We start from the raw sequence: 17184 nt of genomic DNA, 5'->3' as shown, positions 1-17184 counted from the left end.
GAAGATTAATGCTAGCTTGGAAAAGATTTCTAGCTCTCGTCCGAACGTTTCGTCAAATCGTGCAAGCCCCTGGCCGACCCTCGATAGTCAGCCGAATAAACGTCGTCGCACCGATAACCTTCCAAGGGCCTATCACGAGTCAATGGGAACCCCTGTAGTGGGCACTAAAACAATAACAGCAAAAAGTGTTGCTACCGTCGCCCCCCCGGAAAAGAAATTTTGGATTTATTTAGCCAGACTTCAAAATACCGTCACGACCGATGACATCGTAGACCTCGTAAAGGAATGCCTATCTTGCGATTCCGCCGAGGCTCATCTTCTGGTAAAGAAAGACACCGACTTGTCTCTACTCAAGTCAGTGTCATTCAAAGTCGGCGTGAACCTTAGCCTGAAATCTGTGGCATTAGACGCGAGCACATGGCCAGCCGGTGTACTGTTTCGTGAATTCGAGGACTCCGGCTCAAAAAACCTGTACAGGCAAACCACTCGAAATCGCATCCCGCAAATAGCACCCACAAGCCAAATCACTCCGATTGGTACATCCGGTCGACTTGTTCATGTGTTGGGCAATGTTACTCCGGGGTTTTAACCAACACTCACGATAATGATGGACCATCTGCTATCCCTACAACGCTTCGACTTGACGACGACCTCCTACTATCCTTCTCCCGTATCGACAATGGGGATATGAACGATTCGTACGGACTACCGACTTTATCAGATTCTTCACCGGGACGCAACGCATCAGGCCTTTCGGAGACCTTAGAGCCCATCGACTCAGTCAGCGACGAGGTTCTCCAGCCTGCAAAGACAGGCAAGTATAAATTGTTTTTCGGAACTTTTCCACTGCGTGACGAAATTTTGATCCCCAGCTGTTTCAATTTTAACAAAAATTGACAAAGCTTTGTTTAAGGGGGGGGTAGGGTCTAACGGGTAAAAAAACACCATTTTCACGATTTTTTTAGAGCTATCGTTCAAACAAATGTATTCAAATTTTTTGCATTATACAAAGCATTGTTAAAAGAACGTTTAGTAATTTTTTCTTAGAAAAATATTGAAAAATGAGCCAGTGACGGAGCACTTTCGAGGATGCCTTTTAGAAAACAGGATTTGCGGTGTACACTGTATCTCAGCACAGAATCATCTGAAGTCAAAAAATCAGAGCAAAATATTTTCAATAGATGTTTTTCTGGACCCCAACGTTTTTATTTAACTTAAAAAATAAGTTATAAAATTTTCGTGGCTGTTTGAAGTAAAAACTACGATTTTTCACGAAAAAATCCATTTTTTATCTGTCAAATCTCCCCAAAGTAAAAAAAAAAGAAAAACGTTGGGGTCTGGTATTTTATATGTAGAAAATATGTTCCAAATTTGAAAAGAATCGGTGAAGTAGTTTTCAAATGACGATGTCCACGGACTTTAAAAATGTGCTTTCGAGAAAAACGCGTTTGAAGTTTCTGCTCTTGCTTTCTTGCAGTAATAGATAGGAGGAGATAAAGGCCTATAATTTCTACAGTTTTGCTTCAATTGACTTGAAAATTTGATACAACATTCTTGAAATGTTTTACAATAAGAAAATAAAAAATAAAAAAAAAACGATTTTTTGAAAGTGTTAAAACCTACCCCCCGCCCCTTTTAAGTTCGGTCATATCACATTTGTCATATTTTTGTAACATATTTTTCATTATTTTTTTTGGGGTTTTGTCATATTTTGTTAAATTTTTGTCATTTTATTGTCGTATTTCTCATCATTTTGTTATTTTTTTTTTTACATATTTTTGTAAGAATGTTGTTATAATTTTATCAAATTCTTCATAATTTTGCCAAATTTTTACTGGTATTCAGTCATATTTTTACCAAAACTTTTTCATATTCTACCATATTTGCCATATTTTTGTCATTTTCATGTTAAATTTTTACCACCTTTGTTCAAAGTTGTTCAAATTTTCATTATAGTTGTAAATTGTTTGTCAAATAATTGACCTTATTTTATTGTCAAATTTTGATCATAACTTTGACATATTTGTGAAAATTTTGTCATATTTTTATCAAAATTGTCATAGATTTGTTATTTTTGTAAAAAATTTTGTCGATTGTTGTTTGTTTTGATTTTACGAATCTCAATTCAGAGATTCACCTAGGCACGACTGTCGAGACGAGACGAGACGAGATGAATGACTCACTTCGTTTTGTTTGTTTGCCTAGTGTTGCCAAAATAGCGAACGTTGCCTTAGAAATTTATTTTATTTTATTTATTTTCAGTGTTGCCGAATACAACTATTATTTTATTTTATTTTTAATTCAATTTGATTTATTTTATGCATATCCTTCATCTCATTCCTACAGTTTTGTAATTTTTATTTCCCATTTTTTGTCATAATTTTGTTATATTTGTCATATTTATGGCTTTTTTACCTCATTTGTCATTTTTCAGTTTTTCATATTTTTGTTATAATTTTTTCAAATTTTTGTCATTTGATAGTCAAATTTTAGTCATAGTTTTTTTTCACATGTTCGTCACAATTTTATTATATTTTTGACATTTTTCCCATTTTTTGTAAAATTTTTGTCAGGCAGTTATTTTATATTTACTCCATATTGTGGGGGGTTTCAGTTATTTACGACACTTTGAAGTTTAATGGAAGCCACCATATAGGATTTAAAGATGGCGTCGACAAAGAATTTCAACTTCTATCCCAACAACTTAACACCCTATACACATATTGAGGGGGTTTCATGTTTATTGCCAGTTCCAATTTATTTCCATTGAAAAAGACTGATATAGCTTTTATTTTTTTTTTTTTGCGAAAATCCGCGCTAATAACTTTGTCTTTAACCTCGACCAAAGGCACACATCTCGAGTGAGCTTTCATTAAGTCTTATGAAACATCTTTAAATTTCACAGAGAAGTGCTGAAAAAGTTATCATAACAACTTTAAAATTTGTATGTTACTTATATAAGGAGTGTGTTCGAAAAAAATGTGTTTTTTTTTAAGTAGAGGCTATTTTTGATTACGTTTTCTGTTTCCTGTAGCTTGACCTTCAAAATATCTCAAAATTATTGCTAGGATCGAAGTTGCGACAATTTTAGCAGATTGCCCTTCATCAACACAAACACAACATATTAAACTTTAAATCACTCCACCTCTATTTTTGAGCAAATGCACCATTCCAAATCCAACCAAAACATAGTATCAACTTTGTAGGATCTATGAACGTGTTATTCAGCGAAAAAGTCTTTGTATTTATATTTAACCATTCATTGTGTCAATAGTTATGTAACACTGATTGATTTGCAGCTTTCATAGATCGTCAGCCACCTCAAGTGCTAAACAAAAAACTTTTCAATTTTTTTTTCTTTGTTCATCTCCGAAACATCTAGCCGAGACTTGTCAACGAAAAGTTTCAGGTTGGAAAACTACCAGGCGTATTTTAATTAATTTCTACGCCGGGCAGCTTTTTTTTCTTGCAAAAAATGAAGTCAGGCGTGTTTACTAGTCAGCTAAATGAACAAGTAAAAAAAATGTGTTTGTCATTTCCCCAATTGAAATTTTTGATTTGCGCTTGATAAAACCTCTAATATTCCCTACCTTCATGGAATCAATCCCAAGTAACACCGATAGTCCCTTATAAAACCAAAACTTGATCTAGAAGCCTGCTATAAAATTTTAAATGTTACTTGGGAATCATCTTTACTTCATGAATAGTAAAAATTAGAATGAATTAGCACACTTTTAGATCCTCTGGGACACTTCAAACGATTGACTATGTGAATTTTAGTCGAATAGTTTATTTCCAGCCAGTTTTGAGTCTTCCACTGGGACTTTCCTGAATTTTTTGTGATACTGCCCAAACAATTTATTCAATAACTTTCTGTATTGGACAATATCTCAAAAACCACATGACAGAGAGTCACAAAAATTGGCACATCCAAACATTAGGTAGGTAGCTTCACTGAAAATTTCATCACTTTTCATTCATGCCCGCAGAATTTATTATTAAAACGAAGTGTTTGTTTCGGATACACTTCTTAGAATATGTTGTCCATGCTACAAATATTGTAAATAGAAAAAACAAAGAAGTTACGACTAGTTCATGTCATTTTTTGGTTTTTTTCGTAATAAAACTGTTTATTAACAACTGGAATTACTTCTTATAAATTGAGCAACTATGCCTCGACTCGATTAACGTAAGGAAAATCAACCGTATAAAAAGATCTAAAAATAGCTGTAAAAATCACAACAAATAATTAAATCTTTGAATTATTCTGTAGCAACGTAATAAGTCTGTGTTCAATGTGAGAAAAGAAAATCCAATATTGGAATCCTCAACCTTTAACTCACGATGTAGAATTCAGAAACCTTTATCCGAGATAAAATGAATTTTAAATTAACAAGACAAGAGAACAAGAGAATTTTAAACTGAAAAGACGCACCAGCGCACAGTGGTTTAAAATTCGAAAAACGTGATCGTGGGCTTTTTGAAGGCTTAAATGTCAAAATATCTTAATGGTATGTTCTACAATGTTTCATCACTTTAAAATGCGCATATTTTATTGTAATTTTTCTGATCAATTCACCTATAAGTGAGATAATTTTTCTTTTTTTTGTATTTATCTTTTTATCTTTATGACGTCTTCGAAAAAGTTGTAGATCATTACGTTTAAAAAAAACTTTGTTGAAGACGTCAAAGCTCTATCTTTTGAAACAACATGTTTTAAAGACATTTTTTCAAAAACTAACCTCAAAAACGTAAAATTCGTTTAACTTTTTGCGAAGCGAGTTTTGAGACCAACTTTGTATGAGAGAGTTGTGACGATTGTAAAACTACACAACTTCATTGAAGGTGTCAAGTCACTATTTTGAACTTTAATGGTACTTTTTGGGTTATTGGGTTAAGTTGCAAACATGCCAAAACAAAAGTTGCGACTAGTATATGCCAGTTTTTGTACTTTTTCTTGATAAAACTGTTTGTTTACAATCTGTTTCATACGACGTAATGAAAGCTCACGCGTGAATTAATGATTTTTTTGCCAAAGTATAGTTTGTTTTTATCATGTTATTTCTTTTTGATAAGACGTAAATCTAATTCCTGAATCGTCGTAAACTTTCAAATTGGTTCTTAGTTGATTGGTTTGGCTGTAAATAGCGATTATGCTTAACCTGTGCGTCTTGTACAGTTTTTATTTTTTCCACTATAATAATGTTAGCGGTCTTTGATTAATTGATTACGATTGATCAATGTACAATAATCCTTTTTTACATTTACATCGTTGACCATATGCAAAAACATTATTGAAGCCGCTATGAGAAAACCGCATAACCTCTCTGCATGTAATCGACATACCATCCTTTTGCCAAGGTAAAGGAACTGCGACAGCTGCACTACGACCTGGTTGCCCCGGCCGGAACGGGGAGCGAGGATAGGATTTGCGTTTGTGAACATGAAGCGGGATGATGACATGAAATCGATTTTTCCACCATCATCATCCACATACACACTTGGCCGGCCGACGAATCACACCGATGATGCGATGGAGCAGTCGACCGTCTTTCCGAGCCTTCACAAAAAGACGGAAGCGGTACGCGGGATCCGGAAGCGTCCAGAAGGGGGCAACAGTGGTGGTCTCCATGCTGTATACATATCCATAGATGTTTCGGGAATAAACTTTGGGGCTCCTTTAATGTACAAGTGGCGAGCCGCAAGAGTTATACACTAAATTATAGATAGCAGCAAGTTACCACTTGCTTCTTGCCCAGAAAAGAAACATCCTGGAGATTTCCGAACGAAAACTATACTTACATTAACCTCGAAATGGGGAAGAAAAATGGAAGACTAGTTTTTGCATTCGGTATAAACTTAAACCGAAGTCATTCTTATGAAGCTTGTTTTTTGCTACATTTACTTTTGGCAACAGTTCTGAAACCCAGTTTTTGGCTCAGAGCCGTCGAGAGTTTTTATGCCTTTCGACTTTAACCCCAGTTTCGATTATTAAGCTCTTCGGGTTAGCTCGTTGCATCAGAATACTACTGAAGTAAGTAAATCAACAATCTGCAGGGACTCCAATCATTCTTTTGCCTTTGGTTCCAAACTCAGCCCAAATGTATGCAGTCAACAGATGAAAAATTGGAAAAACTATGACTCTCAATGGGAAACTACCTGTGAGAGCTCATGATTTATGTAAAATTGGTGTCCTGCGGAGTCCTCTGTCGCAAAAATGATACATAACAAACCATCTTCCGGTTCATTCCGCCATTGATTGATACGCAACCACATTCAATCATCCAAAAGAAAGAACTAGTGTTTCTAAAAATATCCAACCACCTTCACTCTTCCTACTTGACCCCACTCGAGTCCACCTGAACTCCCCAGAATTCTATCGAACCCTCGAAACGCAACTTTATTACAGTGTGCCATTTACCTCGATATTAATTGATTTATTCCACATTCACAATCCTGTTTCATATATGATGGGGGTGGGAATATTTTTCACTACACTTTTCGGAAAATTAGCCCCTGCGGATAGGCAAAACACGTTTAGCTGACCTCGTTTATCCTGCTCAGCTGTACTACCGTTTGGCGAATGCTGTGCTACCACAGGTCAAAACTAGGCAAGAGATCAAGGTAAATTCAATTGGAAAAACCACCGAAAATTTCACTTCCTCCCCGTTCACAGTTCCAATTAGAAGAACCTGATGGCCAAGTAGCAGCAGCAGCGCCTAAATGTTTGCTTTACACAAGTACTAGGTAGGAACACGGCGACGGTCGCGAACCGAAAATCTGACTGGAACAGCATAGGTTCATCTGACATGATGGCCCAAGGATGCGAAAGTTTTCCTATCAGAGCCCGCAACGTGTTAGTATTGGTGTACACAATTCGGGGGCTTTTCCTTTTTCGAACAGGCGCGTTGACGCGAAAATCCTTTCCTTCGGACAGGGGAAAAGCACCCTTCCGTTTGAATGGACCGTTTCTGCCGTGTCTAGCAAATTCTTATGTAGAATTTTCAAGTAGTTAGGAAGTGATTATAGTCTATTTAGAATGATTTGCTGTAATGGAAAAATAGGATTTTTGCTCATTCAACATCACATATAACATTTTCTATAAATACAAAAAGGATGAATTACTCAAAAGAGTAAAATTCCTAGGAATAAAAAAGCCTATTAATACGAGAGGTAAATATTGTCGATTTCATCGATCCACATCCGACCATGGTTTCTCCACTTATATCAGTTCTAGGAGTTCTGATTTGACACTACCTAATTGCTGAGCTCGCTGTGCTTAAACTCTCAATAAATGTGAACAAAACTTGCCGAACAGCAAAGATGAAAAATTAAGACTAGAAATGACTAGGGACAATTTTCTTCACGCTTTAAGGGAGATTTCTTTTAAGCAAAAGTTAGATGAATAAAAAAAACTCTAGTTCGGGTGAGGAATTAGCTATTAGTCACACTCGATAAATAAGCTTATCCATTGTGTATCATAAGTTTGGTATATGAGTTCACTGATTTTTAATCAAAGATAGCTTTATAATAAGTTTGACTTAATAAAATAAATATAAAAAATAAATAAAGAAAATAATTTAAATAGTTATAAATGATGGGAAACCCGATTTTTATGAATTTTTGTTTTTATTTCGCTCCATCTTTGTAGGATCCATAATCGTAAGTGTTTAAGTTTAATCATTAAGCCCCTTTTGTTGATTTTGCACTTCGTTGCTCCCTTTAACAGATGCCTTCAGCATCAAGCCAGAGGCAATTAGGGCAAAATTTATCAATTTGGAGTAATTTGGCAAACCAAAAAATTTTAAACTCTTAAGCTTCATACGAATACAGTTTTTTATATTTTTAAATTCTAATATATGAAATAATTTAAAAAAATCATAAAATTTTAAAATTGATTAATATGAAACAAGAATGTAAAACATTCAAAAGTGAATTTGCAATGCCCAAAGCATTCAATTCCGAAATTCAGAATATCCATTATGGTTATTAAAATTTTAATTTCAATTTTAAATCGGTATTCTGAATTGGGACTTGTCATAGGATATGGGGATGGGTTTGAATAATTCAACTGAATTGTGAAATTTGAATTGTGATTCAACTGGAAAATTCTTCTTCTGCATTTTGTAAAATTTGTGTTTTAATTCTGCATTTTCTATTTCAATTAAAAATTCTGTATCTCAATCCAGAATTTGAAATCTGAATCTGAATCCAAATATTAGAAAAAAAAATTGAATCCGAACTCGTGAATTTCTGTGTTCTGATTTTCAATCTGAGCTTGAAATTTTAAACAGAAGTTTGAATCCTAAATTTGAGTATATAATGTGAAATTTAAGTCTGAATTCATTTGTGAATCTGAATACATTACAATCAAACTGGAACTGATATTAGAAATCTGATATACCAATTTGAAGTTAAAATATTTATTTTGTATCTGAATTTGAAATCTACTTTCTATTTTGAATGAAAAAATCATGAAATTTTGAATGCATAGGGGAGAGTGGGATACTATTTTTTTCGGATTAACTGCAGATTTGAAACCTTTAACTTGTAAGTAAAATTTCTGTACAAGTTGGTACTTTATGATTTAAAAAAATTGGTTTGTTTTGAACGATTATCTAAAACAGATCCATTATTATGCAAATAATATCAACCACCATGCATCTTAAAATTATCGTTTCATATTAACAGGGGCTTGCTAGAACTCTCATAAGAAAATTTTGAAGCAAAATGGACTTTTTTCACAAAAACTCATTGCGCAGAACAGAGATTAGTTCAATAGATATAAAATTTGGCAGAAATACTTGAAAATGCATGAGAATCAACCCATATGAGTCCGTCTGTGATCTGGGAAAGAAGCCGAAAAGTGAAATAGTCAAATGCATGCTGATTGAATTTGCATTTATATTCTGAATTCTGTTTCGTTATAATTTAAACCTATTCAAAAGTTCATTTCAAAATAGAATTCTGAGTCTGATTTTGACACTTATAGGGCATCTTAAACATAAATTTCGAAAACGAATGCAGATTGTAAGGTCTGAATCCGAATTCTAATTATACGCGCTTGGTTTGTTCTAATGCTCGAATCGAACTCGGGTTTTCGGTCTAAGGCTGTGTCCTATTTGTTCGGCCAGTTAGTTGAAGCTCTGATTCCGAATTCCAATTCTAAATCTGAAGTAAATCCGAATTTTTATTTAAAACCTAAAATTCTTATTTCAATCTGACTTTTGCATCTGAATTCTGAATTTGAACATATATTCTAGATTTCTTGAACATACATTTGTAATTTTCTAGTTCGAATTTTCATCTGAAATCCGTGTTTGAGTTCTTAAACTAGACTGAGTCGATTTGGGGTCATTTTTTAATTTCTCAAATCCTGTGGTCTTAAAAGCCTCGCTTTGGTCCAAAACACAAACGTTTACATGAGTAAATTTGAACTTTTGGGTTTGTATGGAAAAATTGAATGTTTTGTACTGAAAAATCAACATCAATTTTGATTCTTCTGTAGAGCCGAGCTTGCTTATGATTTTTGTGCCAATTTAAAAATTCTCCAAAGGAAATTTTCCGCTGAACAACTTTGTCGAAGACCTTAACTCTGTATCTTATTAGACAAAAAAGTTATTAGCTGTTTAACAAGGGTATGTCTTTTGGCATTGATAAACAATAAATTCAATTGACACCACTGTTGGGTGCCTAACGAGGAATTGCACATATTCTGCAAGAAATCATGAATGAGTTTTTGACCAAAACGAAGCTTTTAAGATTCCGGAGGAGTAAGCCATGACTTGTTGGCAACTGACGTGTTTTTTTCGCTCCTGCGTAAAATTTTTTATTTTAAATATTTTGCTTGTGTTTTATTTTAAAATTTGTCTAATTATTCTTAAATCTAACGGCCAGATAATCCAGTGTACCAGTGCTAGTCAGGAGAAATGTTATCATCATCGCTGGAATAATTGAATTGTTCAAATTCTTCAGGGTTTTTGGATGCAGCGAGGAATTCTTGGTGGAAATAAAAAAACCAAGCTTCTGTATTAACAATCATTTTCTGAATAAAAAGTGTTTTCAAATTCAAATTAAGTATACCAACGTATGGCTTTAGTGATGCCCAGCAGATGAATTTGGAAAAACACCAGACAGGGCGAAGACTTGCGTGAAAATTGTGTCTCAAATAGGCCAATGGAAAACGAAATTTAAAAAAATTTTTTTTTGAGCAAACGTGTTGTTATTACCCTTCCGTGAACGTGCATGAGTCGGTATGAAATACTAGAATGCTGCGGTAAGTTTTAAAAAATTTCTCAACAGAAGAATATTTAGCTTTCTGAGTGGATCGCCGAAAAACTGCTGAATAAGCCATTTGATAGCTTGAGAATAAGTATCCTTTCATTGCATTACTTCTTCATGAAAATGTTTTTATACAATAGGGGATTAGTGGGGGGTGGGACAGGACATCAAACGAGCGGAAAACTAATATACAATGGATTGTGGGTTCAATTCAACCGGAGTATCTCGGCAAATTGGGAATCATGAGTAGGTTACTTAGGTACCTTTTCAGGATTCTTTATTTGTAACGGTCCCCTTGGTTGTGCTGCAAATATTGTTGATGAGTTAAGCATGAACAATATTTGAATGTGCGATTGAGACTTCCCGTACCGAGTCGGGTCAAAAGACCTACCAGCCACTGCACTATGGGACAGCCCCATACAATGAGGCGGCAAAAAGTATATTTTTGTTATCTATGAACTTTTTTGAAGATGAAATGAGTTGTTTACATTCGAAACCCAATATAAACTATTTTCGGCTTTGGTTTTACATGTGTGCTCAGAAAAGACAATGAAATTGGAACATTTACTCGTAAAAATGCATAGTTTAGTTATGAAACAATAATTGTTTCAATAAACATATTTCGGAAACGCGTGCATATTTTTAAGTTCTGTGTTCACAAAAAATATTTGAGAGATTAAAGCAAAACCACTCAGGGTGTTATTGTTCAATATTATTCAGTTTTGTCTGAAGAATTAAAGAGAACACGCAAAAAAATGCAGTATAAACATTGTATAATTTTTGGGAAATAAGTAGTTTTTAAAAAATCTCAGTTATTTCTACAGATATCAAAACTCTATCGTAACTTTTGGTAACAATCAATTACAATCATCTTCCTGCACGTTATGAACAATGTTTGCTTAATGATGTTTAATATAAAACATACTATTTTTCCAAAATGGTTAAAAATTACCCATTTTTTGTTTTTATTATAACTATGAAGGATGCAAATATATGCAACTTTTTTGTCTTGCATTCGAATTATTAGACCTTAAGCTATGTTTAAAAGTCAAAAAAAGTTTTGGGAAACGTAAGGCTTTTTTCTTAGAGACCAAAATGTGTAAACCTTTTGAGTAAATCATAAAATTACTCAGTTTTTACACTTTTTTGTTAACCGTGTAAAAATGAAAAATATTTCGAAAAAAAGCTTAGAAAATAAGCTTTCTAACGATGTATTAGAAGTTAGTGTAGCATTTCATTTAAAGGAGAAAAATTGATTTGAATATTATTGGATCTAAAGTATATTTTTCATAATTTTCTAAGTCTGATGTCTGTGAAACGATAAGTGCTCATGATAATGATCTGAAAAATTGAAGATATCTTAGTTAAATATAAAGCTACAAACTGGTGTATGACAAATACCATTACGATGAAGTTAATTTTCGACTTTTTGCCGCCTCAAACCCCATAGTTCTCATACGTACATACATACATACATACAAAACGAAAATTTTAAGATTCCAGGGTTTGAGAAATTAAAAAATGACCCCAATTGACTCAGTCTATTCTTAAATCTAATTAAACACCAGAATTTTAAATTCTGGATCAGAAGTAGGTATAATTTTTTTATACGAATTTCGAATCTGATTTTTTTAAATCATGTATTCAAGATAAACCCGTTCGTCGTTTTCGTACAAATGTTTTCTCGGCTCGTCTCACTCTCTTGAGCTCACTTGTAAAGTGGAGTGGAAATGATAAGTCGTGTAGTTTGGTTGCAGAGCTGAAGAGCATGTTTTTATACCCGACAGAAAACTTATCGCATAGATACAATAACTTGTTTCTCTTGACAACGGAGTCATATGAAAATATTTAAACTCAATAAGCTCTGGTCGAATCCTAATCAAAATGTTGAAAATGATTTCCAAATATCAACATCAAATTGAATGCAGTCAGTTGCCTCCTGAGACGATGTCCGCGAGTTCGAGCCCAAGAGTAAACATCGAACACAGTTGTACCGGATAAGTTTTTCAATAATTGTTAGCCAACTGGAACGTTGATTAAAGTCGCGATTGCCACGAAGATGGTAAAACGACTATAATCGAAACAAAAAAATTCTGGAGTGAATCCAAAAATTCATTTTAATTTAACCTAAAGTTGCCAGAATTTTTTGAGCACGTATCCGAGCAAATTTATATAAAAAACCTGGCAAAATCCGGGCATTTGATTTCAAAATTGACGACCAAAAATCCGGGAAATATCCGAGCAAATTTTGTTAAAACCCAGAATTTACACAACAAAAATAAAAGAAAAAATTTTTCCTAAAAATTTATCGAAAAATTTTGAATCGTTTTTAAGTCTTCCAAAAAATCTTTCATATTTTTAAAACTTGCTCAAAAAATTTTGTTTTAAAGGCATAAAAAAAAAATTTTTGTAACACAATTTGTTTTTTTTTGTTTGATTTTCCAAATAAAGGGAATAAATCTGGGCAAAATCCGAGCAACTTTCAAAGAAATCCGGGCAACCGGACCGAGCCAGACTTTTCTTAAATTTTGTATTAAATATTCATGCAATCTGGCAACCTTAAAGCATGGATCACTACAAATCTGGACGCATTAAAACGGGTCTATCTCGGAGCTATATAAACGAAATAAAAATGTTTTGTACTTGAAATGTAGGGTTTTTATTGCACTTTAAAGGAAAAATAATAAAAAAATTATTCCGATGTTGTTTTGATGAATTTTCGTTATAGTTTGAACACCCTATTCGCTGACCTCAGCGGCCATTTTGTTCCACAATCTCTTCATCTCTGTTGCTTCCCGAGTCGTCCTACCATTCTTCTTCATCTTCTGCTTGACAATTGCCCAAAATTTTTCGATAGAGCGGAATTGAGGGCAGTTGGGTGGGTTGATGTCCTTTTCGACAAAATCCACCCGTTGGCCCAATACCACTGTAGAACCTCCTAGCTGTAGTGGCAGCTTGCCAAATCTGGCGCAAACTTAACTAGTCCTTTGTGAGATCTAATGTACGAAAAAAAAAAGTTTTTCAGGCATTCCTCCTTGTAAATTTCGGAGTCCATGGTCTTGTTTTTCACAAAAACCGGAATTTTTCGTCCGCAGCTGCAAATACCTTGCCATATCAAACACTTTCTTGCACACTTATCAGCAAAAACGAATTTGAAGTTGCCGGGGACATCACCATGACCAGTGCAGTGCACCACTGCAGTGGCTTTACATAATTTTTGGCCAGAAAGCTGCCCAAAATCCATCTTCACGTACGTTTCGTCATCCATGAGGATGCATCCGTCGAACTTCGTTGGAATCTTCTTGTATAACTTGCGGGCACGTCCTTTGGCTACTAAATTCTGCTTCAATGTCCGGTTTGGTTGCTTACTGGTCCGATAGGATCGTATTCCTGCGCGTAGACGAATTCTGCTGACGGTGCACCGGTCGGCGTTGAATTTCTTGGCAATGTCATAGTCCGACTACCCTGTGTTTTCCTTGATCGTTCTCAACACCTTCAAATGCAGTTTCCGATCCTTAATTCCACTATGACGCTTGGTATGAACCTGTACGCATCTCACGGAAACGTTTGAGAACGCTACACACGGTTGATTTGACCATTTTTAACGATTTCGCGATTTTTGAACCCGACCACGCCGGGTTTTTGACGTGGGTGTTCAAAATTTATTTTCATCTCGCGGCTTCCATCACGTGTAACTTTTTTGAAACAAAACGAATCGTAATGAAATTTTCGGCACTGTTAGAAGAAACATTCCTCTACAAAGTGCTGCCAAAACATTCCAGATCCGACCACTAGGAGCACCATGGTAAAATAAATAGTGCGTCCAGATTTGTAGTCATCCATGCTTTAGTTTAACCCTTTAATGCAAAGTGAACTTAAGATTTAACTCTTTAATGCATAGTGTTGTTTTAAAATTACACTAGCTTAAATTAAAATTATCTCGGCAATCCGTGGATATTTTCGAGTCATATTTCTAGTCACAAAAAATATTTCAGAAATTACAAAAGAATTGACCCAAGGTATTTCTATCACTGTTTTCTTATTTATGTGTGACATGTTAGAGAAAATTTGCCAAAGAAAACTGCAAAAATCTAAATTAAATTTTTGTTTAAATGTACATTTGTTAAATAGCTATTATTTCTATAGATCCTAAAAAAATCCTAACAATTTTACCAGTCTCTATCAATCGTTAACATCCTTCGCGCGTAAAATTAACAATGCATGACAGAAATGTGCAAAATCGTATTAATAACAATTTAAAAACTATTTTATTAAAAACTTTGATGATTGATAACTTTCATTAGACCAAAAGTCACTGTTTCAAACCTGTTCAATTGTGTAATTCGAATGAAAATATCAATTTACTGAAGCAATAATTGCAACATCCATGTTAATAAATTCATGCGATAAAAGATTGAGAATTTTAGTTGAGTAAAATTAGAATTTGATTTACGTTTTGAATTCTGGAATTAATTGTTTGAACGAAAAGTTTTGAAGCCATAGTCGAATTCTTAAGAGCAAGTTCACTGGTGTTGGGGGAACGTGGTAAAAATTTTGACACTTGTAGCACATTTTGAAAATTTTACCATGCAAAAATGTTTTCAAGATCTTTGGGCGTTGTTTTTTTTTACAGCACTGTTTCTATTCCAGCCGTATGTGATAGAAATATTGCTATTTTTGCATCACAGCATGCGAGAACACAACACGTGTTGTAAAAACTCTTGAAGGCCACAGATCTTGAAACGTTTTCGCATGGTAAAGTTTTCAAAATGTGCTAAAAGTGTCAAAATTTCTACCACTTTCTCCCAACACCAGTGAACTTGCTCTAACTGTTCCTAAATTCTGTTATAAATTGAAGAATCATCTGTGCCAAAGATATGTGAATATTCATATGAGTAACCAATTCAAACCTTCTATAACTGTGATTTTTTGTGATTGAAATGCTTTAAAGCAGTGTTGATGTAGTCTAAGTGATATTAAATCGGAAAATTTAATTAAATGAATAAAAAGAAATTGGTAGGTAGACGAGTTTTTAATGATTCTTCACCTGATCTTATCCTTTAATCTGAATGAAGAATTCAATTCTAGAAGGATTTAATAAGTTTATATAAATTCTATCCACACTGTAAATTTTTGCCTCGATTTCCAGCAAAAAAAATTGCTGGAAACGTTCAGCAATCCAAATTTTTGCTCGATTTTCGAATTGCTGGATTTTTCAGCATCCGTTTGTGTTCTTGTCATTTTTGCTGAAAAATCAGCAATCGGTTTTCAAATTGCTGGACTTTCCAGCAATTGATCTAGTTTGCTGGAAAATCAGCAATCGAGTTGTCAATTTGGAGTTTGTTTTTGCTTCGTACGCTGAAGCAAGGTGAGATTCTATTTTGCGATTTTTGGTTGAATTTATATAATTATTTTATTTTCCTCTATATTCTAGCAACCAGATAACAAGTCAAGGGTGAGTTTTTCTTGGACAGATATATCTAGAATTTGTTTTGATTAGGTCGTAAGAGCCAACATAAACAAAATTGAGTTATTCACTGCAAACGATTGAAAAACATACTTTCTACGTTAGGTAAAATTTTGGTTTCATTTGATCAATAAATAAATTTTAGAACATGATTTGAATTTAAGACGTATAAACACTTTCTCATTTTTGAGTGCAATTTGGTTTTAACGACGTTTTGCGCAGCACTGGATTGCCGTGATGCAAAATGACGCAAAACAACATTTCGTCGGGTTGGTTTTTGCGACGTTTTGCATTTTGGAAGGAAATTCTTTGCCAGGTGCTAAAATGTTTATTTATTTCAACGGGAATCGTTTAAAAGAGTGTTTCTGATTTTCGCAGTGAAATAAATTTCTTCATCTTGTGACTGGGTAAGTGCAATAATCGTTAGTTTGGAGTCTAAACTTTTTTTCAACCTGATAATTTTTCTCCCAACAGTGGCAGCCAACATAAAAGCTTCGGATGAGCTGAGCTGTGGTTTCTGCACTCCTTGAATGGTTATTAGAGTTATCAGAGGTAGTAATCAGCCATTTCCAGTTGAATAGGAACCAAGTTCACAGTCCCTCGCAGCACAGATTCCAAGCTGCAGCACAGATATGATTAGAAGATAGCTAAACTCCAATGTTAAGAGACTTGGATGGGGCCCTCTTACCAATTTTGTAGAGCGCATATCACCCGCAGACAACGCTTCAGGGATTCGAACGTAAGTCCACTTTATTTAATCCTCTTTTTTAAGATGCTTGAGAAATTACTACTGGAGGAATTACCTCAAATTACCTTACACAAATTATAAATAATTCAGTCATACCCCAGAGGAATCATAATATGTTACAGTTTTAGAAATTTAGTTCTTGAAGCAAATTAGCAGAAAAAAGCGAAGGTTAGGACAAAATAAGTCATGTTGTCAGATAAAACAAATCAATTTGAGAAACGTCGTTTGCGCCAAAAACCTAATGCAAAAGGTCGTAAGTACTTTTTTACCCGAACATCTAAATTTCTGCCCGTATCTCTCTCACTGGCATATTCCTCATCTATTACTGTATCGCATACCAATTTTTAAGACAATTCTCAGTCACATTTGAAATATAAGATTTGAAAATGTGTTTCAAAACTTCAGCAGCGATTTTCTCGAAACAAGTCGGGTGGCTCATACGACCTAATCAAATCAAAATCTAGATATATTCTCTAAAATATTCTAATCAAAGCTATTTTTACAGGTGGCGGATGATCAACACTTTGGCACAAACCTGCCAGCCCCGGTGTTATAGTATATTGAAAAAAAAATCGGTTTCTGGAAATAAATATATCCCTTTATTGAAAAAAGTTAGGAAATAATTGTTTTATTGCTTATTATATGCACAGCCAAATCTAAATTTAATTTCGAATTAAATATAAATCTG

The 17184-nt window shown here is 34.2% G+C and overlaps 1 protein-coding gene across 2 annotated transcripts in view; it reads right to left on the bottom strand.

Annotated features, from left to right (window-relative positions):
* The window catches only part of LOC129748701 (uncharacterized), a 58231-nt gene extending 51416 nt beyond the window's left edge, over positions 1 to 6815 (bottom strand). For both annotated transcript variants that reach the window (XM_055743384.1, XM_055743385.1), the window contains exon 1: positions 6422 to 6815. In XM_055743384.1, coding sequence (XP_055599359.1) covers positions 6422 to 6448 — 27 coding nt within the window. In that variant the 5' untranslated portion in view covers positions 6449 to 6815. The remainder of the gene's footprint in view (positions 1 to 6421) is intronic.
* Positions 6816 to 17184: the final 10369 nt, after the last annotated feature.

Source organism: Uranotaenia lowii, chromosome 2, assembly GCF_029784155.1.
Source record: "Uranotaenia lowii strain MFRU-FL chromosome 2, ASM2978415v1, whole genome shotgun sequence".
NCBI classification, from domain to species: domain Eukaryota; kingdom Metazoa; phylum Arthropoda; class Insecta; order Diptera; family Culicidae; genus Uranotaenia; species Uranotaenia lowii.
This window is presented reverse-complemented; position numbering and strand designations above follow the sequence as displayed.